This window comes from Cucumis melo, chromosome 4 (genome assembly GCF_025177605.1).
Source record: "Cucumis melo cultivar AY chromosome 4, USDA_Cmelo_AY_1.0, whole genome shotgun sequence".
NCBI classification, from domain to species: Eukaryota; Viridiplantae; Streptophyta; class Magnoliopsida; order Cucurbitales; family Cucurbitaceae; genus Cucumis; species Cucumis melo.
Window position 1 is genome coordinate 19,344,644 of NC_066860.1, and position 14,150 is coordinate 19,358,793.

Sequence of the window (14,150 nt, forward strand, 5' to 3'; positions counted from 1 at the left end):
ATAACCAATGGTTTTAAAATAAATTCCTCTGACACGTGTGTTTATTCAAAGATGGTTGGAGCTGATTGCATATTAATATGTCTATACGTTGACGACATGTTAATCTTTGGAACAAACATGGAGTTAATAACTGACACTAAGTTTTTTCTCTCGTCACACTTTGAAATGAAAGACCTGGGAGAAGCAGACGTAATTCTAGGTGTTAAAATCAGGAAAAACAAAACCAGTTTGTCTCTATGTCAATCTCATTACGTAGAGAAAATACTAAAGAAGTTTAACTCCTTTGATGTTTCTCCTGTGAGAACTCCCTTTGACGCTAGTAAACATCTTAAGAAGAATAAAGGAGATAGTGTGTCTCAACCAGAATATGCAAAGATCATAGGTAGTGTGATGTATTTAATGAACTACACTAGACCAGATATTGCATATGCTGTTAGTAGATTGAGTAGATATAGACACAATCCTAATAGATACCACTGGGATGCCTTACGCCATCTGTTGAGATATCTTAAAGGAACGATAGATTACTGTCTACACTTCAACAAATTTCCTGCCGTACTAGAAGGATATTGTGATGCAAACTGGGTCACAGACAATGATGAGGTTAACTCCACTAGTGGGTATGTATTTTTACTCGGAGGTGGAGCTATATCTTGGAAGTCTACAAAACAGACTTGTATAGCCAGATCCACGATGGAATCCGAGTTCATAGCACTAGAGTTGGCAGGACAGGAGGCTGAGTGGATCAAAAATCTACTAGGAGATGTACCATTGTGGGGGACATCTGTACCGGTGTCCATACAGTGTGATTCGCAAGCCACGATATGTACTGCCAAGAACAATGTTTATAATGGTAAAAGTAGACACATACGTCTTAGGCATGCAGTAGTAAAACAACTGCTAAAGGAAGGAACCATCTCCTTGGAATTTGTTCGATCTGAGAAGAACTTGGCTGATCCTTTAACCAAAGGACTAACAAGGAAAATGGTATTAGATTCCTCTGTGAACATGGGCCTGAAGCCCTTCGGAGATCCATAGCACTTGATAAATGGGTGGTCTATTGCGATAGACTTGATGGTCCATAGCCCCTTATTGGGTGGTCTGTTGCGATAGACTTGATGGTCCATAGCCCATCGTGTGGATAGTCCTTAAATGGACTAGATGGATAATCTAAAACCTGTGAGTTCATAATCAGTATGGACAATGAAGTCTCCATAGCTCTTTTGAGTGGTTTGACTTGACAAACTTGATGGAGCATATAACGTGACAGTGAAGGTGGGGCCGCCTTCTATGAAAGAGTTTAAAGGTCTCTTTCTAGAGCTCTCACGACGACCCGAGGTTCGGTTTATGTGCATGGCCAAAAGGCACAAGTTTATGTTGCAGAAACAAAGGCTTTTTTCTAGAGATAAAGCATGTCGTAAGGGTCTCAACCAAGTGTTACAAGGAGTTCAAGATATAATTCACTCCCTCTAACTAAGGTTGTTGCCTTACTTCACTACGCATCAATTCAAATCTTCGGATATTGGTGCCTAAGCTTAATATCTCCTCTATGCTCAGAACACATCTCATTCTTTTCACTTACCCGAAAACTTTTGCTATAGCAGTCATTTGAGGGGGATTATTGGAAATGACTTATTGGGCTTGGCCCAAATAGTAAAACCATCAAGTTTGTCCCACATGGATAAATCTTGAAGTAGGATAAGGAAATATAAACTCCTATCTTTCAAGAGGACTACAAACCAAGTTTAGTGGTGATAGCATAACCCTGTACGACATGCGCGCCACCGCCTGTCCGGTCGGGCTCGGGCAACCGCGCTTGCGCGAAAGATAGGAATATAATTTTATTTTACTTTTTAGACAGTCTAGGCATTCACCTACGTGGCGTACTTTTAGGCGGTTGTACGTGAAACGTGTCCTCTCTTCCTCTTGAGCCCTTATAAGCCCTTTCCTCTCTTCCTCTTGAGCCCTTATAAGCCCTTTGTTTCTATTCCTACGAGTGCACGTTGTGTTAACCTTGGGAGCAAACGACATAACGATTAGCACTACAGTCAGCCGAAATTGCTTTTTCAGGGCAGTGGTTCGTCAGCCCTTTCCTCTCTTCCTCTTGAGCCCTTATAAGCCCTTTGTTTCTATTCCTACGAGTGCACGTTGTGTTAACCTTGGGAGCAAACGACATAACGATTAGCACTACAGTCAGCCGAAATTGCTTTTTCAAGGCAGTGGTTCGTCAGCCCTTTCCTCTCTTCCTCTTGAGCCCTTATAAGCCCTTTGTTTCTATTCCTACGAGTGCACGTTGTGTTAACCTTGGGAGCAAACGACATAACGATTAGCACTACAGTCAGCCGAAATTGCTTTTTCAGGGCAGTGGTTCGTCACGGCACAGCAATAATTCACCTTACCTTTTAACACAAAACACCTTATTACCTTCTAACACAAAACACCTTATTTTTTAAATGGTTTTCTTTTTTTTTTTTTTATGGGTAATCCAAACTGTTGCCTTCCTTTATTCTTTCTTTTTTTTTTTTTTTTGTACTCATGACTTAATCACCTTCAAGAGTAAGTCATGCGTACCAAAAAAGAAAAAGGACTTCAACGAAGGGAGGCAACAAAACGTCGGTTTGTGATGTGGGAGATGAACAGTGAAAACAAGTAAAGCCGATCGCAGACGAAAGGTTGAAGATGGCGCTGCATTAATGGTGGTTCATATCATCGTCATGTGTTCAAGATCTTCATACGGGGTGAGAGAGGACACATACATATCCTCTGTTTCACAGATCTCCTAACATCTCTTTTCATTTGGGTTTCAATCAGAAATGGCAAGGCCCTCATCTAAGCACGCATCACTCAAGTTGGTGCTAATATGCTTGGCGCTTCTTGGATTTGCTCTCATCGCCGACTATATCTGGGCTTCCTCATCTCGCTTTTCTTATTCCTTATCCATTGCATCCAATTGGGCTCCTCCTTACCACCCGGATACCAGCATACCGGTTACCACTAAACCAGACTCAGCAAATCCCACCAAGGTCAGTTTCTCTTTTCTCAGATTTCCCTCTTGGTTTTATGGGTGTATCCGGTAAATTGCACCTATACTTGAGTTGAGTAAAAAAAAAATTGATTTGATTTGTGTTATGGGCTTGAAAAGCTTTCACTCTTATGTGAAGGATTAGCACTAGCCATGGCGTTTCCCTCTTCTTTGTTCATTTGGATTCTCCTTCTTTTTCATAATGTTAATATTACGCTGTTTATTAAAATTTGATATTATGAATTTTTGTTTCTTTAGGAATTGAGTGAACCCTTATCCACTCTGGTGGGTTAACCTTTTTTCTACAGACCATTTGGTATCCATAATTTCTTGTGGATTACATCGACTTCATTGTATTGAGAAAACGCTGGGAAGATATATAATTAGAACGTTTAGTCTTCCGATTATATTAGAATTTAAGAGAACAAGTATTCCTACTATGTCTGGCTACTCTCATTGGAAAAAATAAAGCCTACGAGTAATAATAAGGAGGTTTAGGAGGAGGTTCTGCTGGTGTTCTCAAATCTTTATAAGCTTGATATCTTTCCTAAAGCGTTTGTTCAGGGTATTGATTAGTGTCTCTTTTCGACAAGGAATGGTTGGAAGAAATTAGAAAAGCTGTCTTGGGGAGTTACAGGTATAAGTCCCTTGGCCAGGATGGCTTTTCCATGGTTTTCTTCCAAGATCATTGGAATCTTGTTAAGGTTGAGTTGGAAAGAGTCTTTGAAGAATTTTTTTGAGGGAGGTATCTTGAATTTTTGTATATCGGAAACCACTGTTGTTGGTTATTTATTTATTTTTCTTTTTAAAGAAATATAGAATCAACAACTTTTATCGAGAATAAATTAAAGAATATCAGAAACCATAGTTTGCATCATTCCTAAGAAGGAGAATGCAAATAGGGTTAAGGATTTCCTACCTATCTATGTCAACTCTATTGCTTACAAGATTCTACCTAAGGTCATTGCAAATCCTATAAGGAAATTACTCCCTTCAACCATCTTTGAGGCGCAAGGAGCTTTTATAGGTAGGAGGTAAATTCTTCATCAAGCCCTTATAGTCAATGAGGTCATTGAGAATTATAGAGCCAAAAAGAAGGAAGTAGTGCTCTTTGAAATTAACTTTGAAACAACTTATGATAATCATTTGGACTTCTTGGACAGGGTGATGGAAAAGAAAGGTTTCAGGCATAGATGAAGGATATGGATGTGGGTGTGTCAAGAAGGTGAATGATTTGATCCTCGTCAATGGAATCTCAAATGGTCGATTAAGGCTTCTTGAGACAGTGGGACCCTGTATCTCCATTCCTGTTCCTTCCAGTCAAGGATGTTTTAAGTTGTATCATCCTCAAGCAAGTCAAATTCGAAGGTGGCATTCTTAAACCTTTTAATACTGAATCCAAGGAGGTGGCTTTGTCTCATCTTTAGTTCACAGATATGTGTTCTATTGCTCTGGCAAAAGGGAGCCTTCGCTAATCATGAATCATATTTTGGGGTTCTTTGAGGCAATGTCAGGGCATTAAATAAATAGGAGCAAGTTTCAGATTTTGGGTTTCAACTCTGATTAGGAAAAACTCAATAGATGGGCAGGTTTTATTGGCTTTGAAGTTGGATAATTTCCTTAACCTTGGCCTTCCTCTTGGAGGAAATCTGAGAGTCATCTCTTTTTGGCGATCCCCGATTGAGAAGATTAGGAAAAGGTTAGCCTCATGAAAGAACTTTTTTTCCTCCAAATTTTTCCAACTTACCTAATCAGATCGGTGGTGAATGGAATTTGAATTCCTATCTATTATCTTTCCCTTTTTTTGTGTTCTAGTTTCGGTTTGTAAGTGCATTGAGTGTCTCATGAGAGACTTTATTTGGGAAGGGGTGGAGGAAGGGAAAGTGTTTCATTTGTTCAACTGGAAGTTGTGGGGTGACACATGAACACGGAGGTTAGAGGTAAAAAGTTTAAGGTTGCACAACAAATCTCTGTTAGCTAGATGACTTTGGATCATTATGAGTTAGCAATGATCCAAAGCCATCCCTTTGAATGGGTGGTGACATGGGTTAAAGACACACATCATTTTTGGAAATATTTCTTTTGAGCTCCCTTTTTTCTTTTCCATCTTGTTTGTTGTGTTGTGGGGGGAAGTTAAGGAAATGTATTTTTGGGAAGATCAATGGGTGTGAGGTAGACTTCAGTCATCTTTTTTTCTTGTAAGTCTTTCTTTGGGCTTTTGTAGGATCTCTCTCCTGCTGACGATTTGGTCTTTCCTGTTTTATGGAGGATTACAAGTTTTGCTTAGTCGTGTGAACACAATAAATAGCTTTTTGAGAAAGATACCTTCATTATGGTTTTCTATTGTATGAGTATCCTTTGTCGGAAGGTGGAAGAAAACGTGGATCATTGTCACCAGGAGTGTTAGTTTGCTAGTTTTGTGTTGAACTGCTTTTTTCAAGAGTTTGACTTTTGTTAGTTGTCAAGAATGTTTGTGCAAATTGCAATGATCAGGGAGTTCCACTTCCATCCACCTTTCGAAGAAAAAAGTTGTTTCTTGTGGTTTGTTGGGATGTGCGCTTTGTTGTGGGATCTTTAGGGGGAGAAGAATGGTAAAGTATTTAGAGGTGAGGATGGTGATCTTAGTGAAATTTGATCCCTGGTGAGGTTCCATGTTTTTCTTTAGGGTGCGTTTGGGGGAGGGAAAGAGTTATGGGGGAAAAGGATTATAATAATCCTAAGATCTAAGATTATGATAATCCTAGTGTTATGATAATATGTGTTTGAGGGAAATGTTATTATTGGTAGTGTTATGGTAATATGTGTTTGGGGGAAAGAATATAAAAGGTAGTGTTATGATAGTATGCGTTTGGAGGAGGGATTATGATAGTAGTGTTATAATAATATGTGTTTGGGGGAAGGGTTATGATTGTAGTAATTTAAAAAATAATAATAGAATTTGGATTGGGTTATTTGGGTAGGGTAATGTAGGGTTGTAAGAAAGTAAAAGAGAGGATAAGATAGGGTTATTAGGGATTAGGATAACCCTAATCCCCATTTATCATATTCGTGTTTGGCCCAATTTCCTAATCCTTTTCCCCTAAAACCCCACCCCAAACACACCCTTTTAGGCTTTAGTTTCAATTTTTTTTATAATAATTTTTTATCAAAATTATTCTCTGGCTAACAACTTACTTAGTTGGGAACGCTGTCTTTAGTGAGTTTTCTTGTGAACTTGGTTTTTTTATATGCCCTTGTACTCTTTCACTTTTTTTCAATAAAAGCATTTGTTTCTTTAAAAAAAAAAAGAAAGAAAAAAGAAAAAAAAACTCATTGGATAAAAAAACTATATGTGTAAACTACCTGAGATTTATATCCTATAATTATAGACTTTCAGTTCACGTTTTTATAATGAGGGTAACAGACACTCACAAAAGTTTTGAACAATCTGAATTTTATTTTCAATTATCCCCCTTCTGTGGTTACTGCAGGGAGAGGCTGCTAAAGGCGGCAAAGACGTTAATCCTGGGAGAGCCCTGTCAGCAACCTTTGCTGATCTGCCAGCTCCAGAGTTAACATGGAAGAAGATGACAACTGCTCCTGTGCCTCGCTTGGATGGTGCTGCAATACAGATCAAGAATCTTCTATTCGTATTTGCTGGATATGGCACCATTGATTCAGTGAGAATTTGTCCTTTTTTCCGTTCTATTGCTACTAGTTTCTAACTTTTCTTTGTGGAAAATCTACTCACCGCCAACATGAGTTCAGCTCAACTCAACTGGCATCTGTATGTTCCCGAGGAGAAGAGGTCCTGAGTTCAAATCCCCTCACCCCCAGTTGTACTTAAAAAAAATTTAAAAAAGAAAAATCTACTCACTAAGTTCCATTTATTACTTTAGGCTTTAGCAATTACAAAATTCTGATTTATTTAAGAGATTGCCTCTGAATCTAGAAAAGCTGTTTGTTCTTCATTTGATTCTTCATCCTGACAGAAAAATGTCCATCCAAACTTCCACAAACCTATTTTATGGTCGAGGGCAATGGAGCCTGTGTCACTTTCCTGATTGTCTTACAACTAGCAAAATTACTTAGAAGTAATGTGGATTTCTCTGAATATCTTGCAACCTGCTGCAATATTTTGTTTTCCTGTAAGAACTTTTGTGTAGGTGGTGTAATTATCACCAAAACTCTAAAGAACCGATTTTCAGTTTCTAACAAAATTTAGGTCTAATTTTCTGATGTCTGAATAGGAGATTATCCTGTAAATTCAGCATACTTGATCCGACTTAATCGGTCTGCTGTTGTTTTTATTTCTTATTTCTTCTGTTGACTTAGTTACATTCAAGTATGGATATGAAGAAGACTTGCCGATGTTAGTATCTGTCAACAGGCTCTTATTTTCTTATCTTCTTTCTTCTGGCGGATAATAGGTACATTCGCATGTTGATGTTTATAATTTTACTGATAATACATGGGGAGGACGATTTGACATGCCAAAGGAAATGGCACATTCGCATTTAGGAATGGCAACTGATGGAAGGTATATTTATGTAGTCACAGGGCAATATGGTCCACAGTGTCGGGGGCCTACGGCTCATACATTTGTTCTCGATACTGAGACGAAGCAGTGGCAGGATATGCCCCCATTACCAGTCCCTAGGTATTTTTCTTTTTAGTGATGCATATTGTGATTTTTGTAGAAGTCATATTCCATTAAATAGTTTTAACATGATGAGACATTTGCAGATACGCACCTGCAACTCAACTTTGGAGAGGTAGACTCCATGTGATGGGTGGTAGCATGGAAAACCGGCACACACCTGCTTTAGAGCATTGGAGTCTTGCCGTGAAGGATGGGAAAGCCTTAGAAAAGGAGTGGAGGAGTGAAATACCTATTCCTCGAGGAGGACCTCACAGGTCTTTGTGATGTCTTTTGTCATGACTTATAATCGTAAATTTGATAGACATTTTTACTTTTTGTTGGTGAAGATAAGCCTTGATGATTTATTCCTGAGTGACCAGTTTGATTTGGTACTCCTTTTTTGCATGGTACAGCTATTTAGTCTCTCTTAAACCTCAAAAAGATCAAAACATTCTAAACTTTTTCTTGCACTTTCTACATGGATTCCTCTTTCATTTTACTAACTATTTCTTGGTTTGTTGCAGAGCATGCATTGTTGTTGATGACCGACTTTATGTTATTGGAGGTCAAGAAGGTGATTTTATGGCAAAACCAGGATCCCCTATTTTCAAATGCTCCCGCAGGAATGAGGTAAGCTCATATTCGACCTGCCTTAGTTTTGTCAATATCTCTTTATATAACTCCGTTGTTAATTTACTTTTGTATTTGAAAAGTGGTCTATTTCTACTGTTAACTTCTTGATGCGCCTACCCTTTTTCCCTTTGTCAAACTTCATGAAATTAAGTCTATAAAAAGTGCCATTGATCGGTTTGTGTGCATGATTGCCCATTTATTTTGATCTCTACAAAGGATTTTGACGCTTCTCAATGTCGTTTAGAAAACTACTTGTAATACTATTTATGATTGGAAAAAAGGCATTAAACTAGTCTGCAAGAATGGATACTATATAAACTTTGGTATCCTTATGCCTGATTTAATCTTCTCGGTTGAGTTATAGGTGGTTTACAGCGATGTTTATATGCTGGATGATGATATGGAATGGAAAGTGTTGCCATCAATGCCAAAACCAGATTCCCATATAGAATTTGCTTGGGTGGTAGTCAACAATTCAATTGTTATTGTTGGCGGCACGACAGATAAGCATCCTCAAACCAAGAAGATGGTTCTCAATGGAGAAGTATTCCAATTTAGTCTGCGTTTGCAGGTATCACTTATTTTATATTCTCCTTGTGTCCTTTGTAAGTCTAAATACATTCAGTGGGTACGCACACGCTGATTTTCTCTCGTCCTCCAACCTGAGTCTTAAAGTGAATAAGACTAAGGGGGAAATTAGAGTGGAAGCTCAAAATCTAACTTTTAACGTATTATATATATTTTTTATCTGAAATAGGGAAATCTTCCTTCTTTGCACTGCCCTCATTTTTTTTTTCTGACCACATAGTAACTTGAGTGACTCTATGCTGTTGGCTTAATACATGGGGTTGAAGTAGATTTTCATTTCAATTTAATTGAAAAAACCATATTTTGAACTAAATTGGTTAGTTAAAAGCTAAAATAAACCAATACTGTTAAGACGAAAACAATAAGAAGGGTGAAGCCAAAGGACTAGAATTATAATTCAGTCAAGATTGATGATTTTAGTCGAGCATTTACATGAGTTATGTTTTTGTTGAAATTTCTGTTGCATTGCAGCAATGGTCAGTGATAGGGAAGCTTCCGTTCCGCGTTAAAACGACGCTGGTTGGATATTGGGACGGATGGCTATACTTCACGTCTGGACAACGAGATAAAGGACCAGACGATCCCTCCCCTAAGAAGGTGATAGGTGAAATGTGGAGAACAAAATTGAGACTCGTCTTATGACATTTCTTTCTATTTCCAGCAGTTTTTCTATAGTATCTTCAACCATCTATTTGACATTCTTTTTCCCCCCCCAAACCGCTTCAGCAACTTCGTTTTGGCCGTGCCTTTCTTGTAGAGCGTAGTGGTTAATCAAGAAGAAAAGAAAATTCCCTCTCATAGCATTAGCATTAGATGTATTCTTTTTGTGACTAAACATTGTGTTGCTCCCTTTGTCTACAGAAATATAAATATTGTCCTACCCATTTAGATGGGAAAATCTCTTTTGTTTATGAAGTATTCACTCTTTTATTGCATCTGCACCGGCAGCTCCTTAGTTCTCTTGCTCTGATAACACTGCTTTTAGGCTATATTTATTTAAGAGAAACTTAATCCATCCATGATAATCTAAAAAGTGAGGATCATGTACATGTTTTGTAAACATCTTGTTTCCAAACAAAATGTAAAGTATTAATCTCCAAAATCGGAAAGAAAAAAGGGTCCACACCGTAACTAACAATATCATTGGACTCTTTTTCATTTGAACTAGCTTGCAAAATTTTCCCTAGCCTAAAAAACGAGCAATTGATAAGTTGTCATATATTATAGCCAATGACTCAAATGATATGAAGGAGAAAGTAAGTGGGTGAAATACCTATTCAACATCATAGAAAGTTACTAGTAGTGAAAAATCTATAAGCCCACTAAAATCAGAAGATGAAATCGTCGTCAAAACTGATGGTTAAAAAAGTTAAAGAAGTATTTTTCTTACAACTCTTAAACATTCATGGAGATTGGAGACTATGGTTTTGGAAAGCCATTCTCAAAGATTTACAAGTACTGATGGAAAAGGTAGGTCTATTCTATATGCTAATTAAGTTGAACTTTAGTATAAATATTAGATGAATATATAGATAATCGCCGTGCATCTTATTATTATAGACATTTAGTATCCAAATAAGATCATTCCTTTAATCCATGTGTCAAGTTGTTTATAAATAGTGACATTTGGTGGGATTGTAAGAAACACCAACATTGAAGGATTTTCTAGAGAAATGGGAGATGGTGAATTTCTTTGAAAATTTCTAAATATTGAATGTCCTTAATTTCTGTATTTTATTTTATATTAAATTTTAATATTTTAATAATATATTTTTTTTTATTTCCGTATTTCAGTTACACCTCATTTTTAAAACAAATTTGATATTTTTTCTTAAATTTGTTTTTATAGATATTCAAAGTAGGTTATAAAGATTACAAAATTAGACCTTCAATTTGTTATATGGACTTTAGGGGTTGAACAACTTACCAATACACCGTTACATAAATTCACGAGTGGGAGCGTTAAACTAAAGGCCCGGGTAAAAATAAAATAAATAGGCCTAAGTATGTAAAAATTAAAACCAAGAAATATTTATATAAGATGTAACATTCAATCAGTTATATACACTATAAACTTCTATCTATCAATATCTACCATTAATTGAATCGGTAAAAGTCTAAATACAAAATTTTACAATCATTTGTAAACATTTTCAACAGTATTCTCATTTACAATCATTTTTCATTAAAATTTAGTTTAATTATATTTCATTACTTATTATTATTATTGGTCAAAATATTATTTGATGCAATTTTAATTCCTAGTCCCTTAATAATAAATCTTAAATCTAGTGGATCAAAATTATTTTCTTTCAAAATTGATAAATAATAATAATTACAATTTTCATGAAAGTTAATATAATGGGTGAATAATTTTTTAAATTTATAGTAAGGATGATTGTTGAAAATATAGAGACTAAAGTTAAAGAAAGTATATGGACTAAAATCGAACCAATTTCCTAAATTTTCCATGTCATCACAATAAGGGTGTGTTTGGGGTGAGGTTTTATGGGGAAAAGGATTAGGAAATTGGGCCAAACCGTGTTTGGCCCAAGGATTATGATAAATGGGGATTAGAGTTATCCTAATCCCTAAATAAACCTATCTTAACTTCTCTTTTACTTTCTTACAACCTACATTAACCTATCCAACTAACCCAATCCAAATTTTATTATTATTTTTTAAATTACTACAATCATAACATTTTCCTCAAACACATATTATTATAATATTACTATCATAATCCCTCTTCCAAACACATACTATCATAACACTACTTTTTATATTTTTTCCCCCAAACATATATTACCATGACACTACCAATAATAACCTTTACCCCAAACACATATTATCATAACACTAAGATTGTCATGATCCTAGGATTATTATAATTCTTTTATTCGTAACTCTTTCATTCTCCCAAACGCACCTTAAAAGTCTATCCCATCTCGAAATTTATAGTTGGGATCGGGTCAACTAATTAAAGTCGCTTGGCCCAACTCATCAAGTCCATGGTGAATATTTGAGCCACCTAAAAGATTGGGCTCAAGCCCAACTTTAGTCCAAACTCAATATTTGCCCCAAAAGTCCCATGAAACCCTTATAAATTGAGGCCTTATCTATTGGAGTAACTCAAGTTCAGGTTGAAGATTCGACGAACACAATTTTCTCAAAGTTTGGCTTTCCTAAAGATCCAAAAATCAAAAGACTTCAAGAAGATAATAAAGTTTATGGCGCTCTCGAAGTCAAAAATTTCAAATGGTGATTAAGTTCATTAACAAGTCTGAAGGCTGATCATTCAAGAAGGAAGGATTAAAGTTAATTTCTAGAGGGGAGAATCAAACTGTCAGTCATTATACTATACAAAAATTAATACAAATGCAAAATTCAAATTCTTTACATTAAATTTCTCCAAAACTATTTTAATTCTTTTAGGGGCTGTTTGGGGTTAGGGTTTGGGCTGTGGGGTTAGGTTAGCCCAACCCTAACCCCCGTTTGGGCCCAATGTTAAGGAAACCCTAGTTTTAGGGTTTCCTTAACACGATTTCCTCTTCCCCTTTGAACGGCGATACGCGTGTTCCCCGTTTTCGTGAATCCGGTTTCGTCCTTCCCCGCAATCCGTGTTCGATTTCTTCCTTCAAACCGATTTCAATCTTCTCCTCAACCCTTCTTCCTCGAAATTTTTTCCTTTTTCTCTTCTTTCTGTCATCTCCCTCAACGAATCCATGTTTCGTTTCGTCTTCTCCCTCAACGAAAGGATGTTTCGTTTCGTCTTCTCCCTCAACTTTTCTAGGGTTTGTGTTCGTTCTCTTTTGTCCGGTCGATTTTGGTTTTTTTCGTTTCATCCTTTAATCCATTCGTTCGTTTCGTCTTCTCCCTCAACTTTTTTAGGGTTTGTGTTCGCTCTCTTTTGTCCGGTCGATTTTGGTTTTTTTCGTTTCATCCTTTAATCCATTCGTTCCTTTCGTCTTCTCCCTCAACTTTTCTAGGGTTTGTGTTCGTTCTCTTTTGTCCGGTCGATTTTGGTTTTTTCCGTTTCATCCTTTAATCCATTCGTTCCCTTCGTCTTCTCCCTCAACGAATGTTCACAATTTCGTCTTCATCCTTTAATCCATTCTGCTCTTGCGTTTTTGCGATGAAACCGGATTTCGTTACGCCGAATCTCTCTCTAAATCTCTCTCATCCGTCTCTCTCACTCCGAAAGGACTTCTGTGTTCGTTGAAGCCGACGATTTCGTTGGCTCCGAACACGATTTCCTTTTTGGAATCGTGGGTTTTGGCTCCTTCAAACCTCCTTGCCGCCGTGGTTCGATTATGCTCTCCGGTCTTTCGATTGGCAATAGGACAGATTCTTCACTCTGCCATTGAAGCTTGGTAGGGAGGTTTGGAGTTCTCAATCCACTTTTTTTAAAGCCGATGATGAGTTCGAATTTGTGCTGAATTGTTCTGTATTCTCTACCAATGTGTTATGTGTTCTGTATTCTTTACCTATGTCTTGTGTGTTCTGTATTGTTTACCTATGTGTTGTGTGTTCTGTATTGTTTACCTATGTGTTGTGTGTTCTGTATTGTTTACCTATGTGTTGTGTGTTCTGTATTGTTTACCTATGTGTTGTGTGTTCTGTATTGTTTACCTATGTATTCTGTGTTCTGTGTTCTGTATTCTTTACCTATGTGTTATTTTGTAATGAATGTATGTAGTTCCGGCCATGATGAGTTCGAATTTGTGTAATACTGAATTTGTGTAACATGCGTATTCTTACCAATTTTCTTACAATTGTTGTATTTTTTTACAATTGTTTTATTCTTACCTCTCTCTGTACAATTGTTTCATTTAAAAATTTGTTACATTTTTTTTCAATTCTTGTATTGTTCTCTTTATTTATTCTCTGTATTCTTTTGCCATGTCTTATTGCTTTAGTGTTGTCTCTTCCATGTCTTTTTAGTGTATGGTTTTGACTTCACATTTGCTTACAAAATTTATTACAATCCTTCTATTCTGTTTTATTGTTCTGTTCATTTACTTTCATTTACTTTAATTTACAAAATTTATTTGTCTGTATTGTTACATTGTTAATTTATTTGTCTATATTGTTTCTGTCCAGTGTTGTCTCTTCTTCCTTTCTGTCCAGTGTTGTCTCTTCTTCCTTTCTGTCCAGTGTTGTCTCTTCCATGTTTTTGTAGGGTATGGTTTTGGTATAGGTTTCAGTATATAGCCTTTGACTATGCTATGCTTTATGTCAGTTGTAGCAGAGAGATAGGGCCTGTATTTTATTGATAGTTGGCTG

General features: G+C 36.6%; 1 protein-coding gene across 1 annotated transcript; it reads left to right on the forward strand.

The window, feature by feature from the left end:
* Positions 1-2,531: 2,531 nt before the first annotated feature.
* LOC103499161 (kelch repeat-containing protein At3g27220-like) lies at positions 2,532-9,799 on the forward strand. The gene is made up of 7 exons (XM_008462083.3): positions 2,532-3,023; positions 6,493-6,681; positions 7,432-7,661; positions 7,748-7,918; positions 8,168-8,273; positions 8,641-8,847; positions 9,336-9,799. Exons 1-7 carry the CDS (start codon positions 2,814-2,816, stop codon positions 9,504-9,506), a joined length of 1,284 nt encoding a protein of 427 aa, XP_008460305.2. The 5' UTR covers positions 2,532-2,813; the 3' UTR covers positions 9,507-9,799.
* The last annotated feature ends 4,351 nt before the right edge of the window (positions 9,800-14,150 follow it).

Coding starts and splice junctions, on each gene's coding strand:
- LOC103499161 (XM_008462083.3), top strand. CDS start 2,814: ATGGCAAGGCCCTCATCTAAGCACGCATCACTCAAGTTGGTGCTAATA. Junction 7,919..8,167: donor CCTCGAGGAGGACCTCACAG/GTCTTTGTGATG, acceptor GGTTTGTTGCAG/AGCATGCATTGTTGTTGATG. Junction 8,274..8,640: donor AATGCTCCCGCAGGAATGAG/GTAAGCTCATAT, acceptor GTTGAGTTATAG/GTGGTTTACAGCGATGTTTA.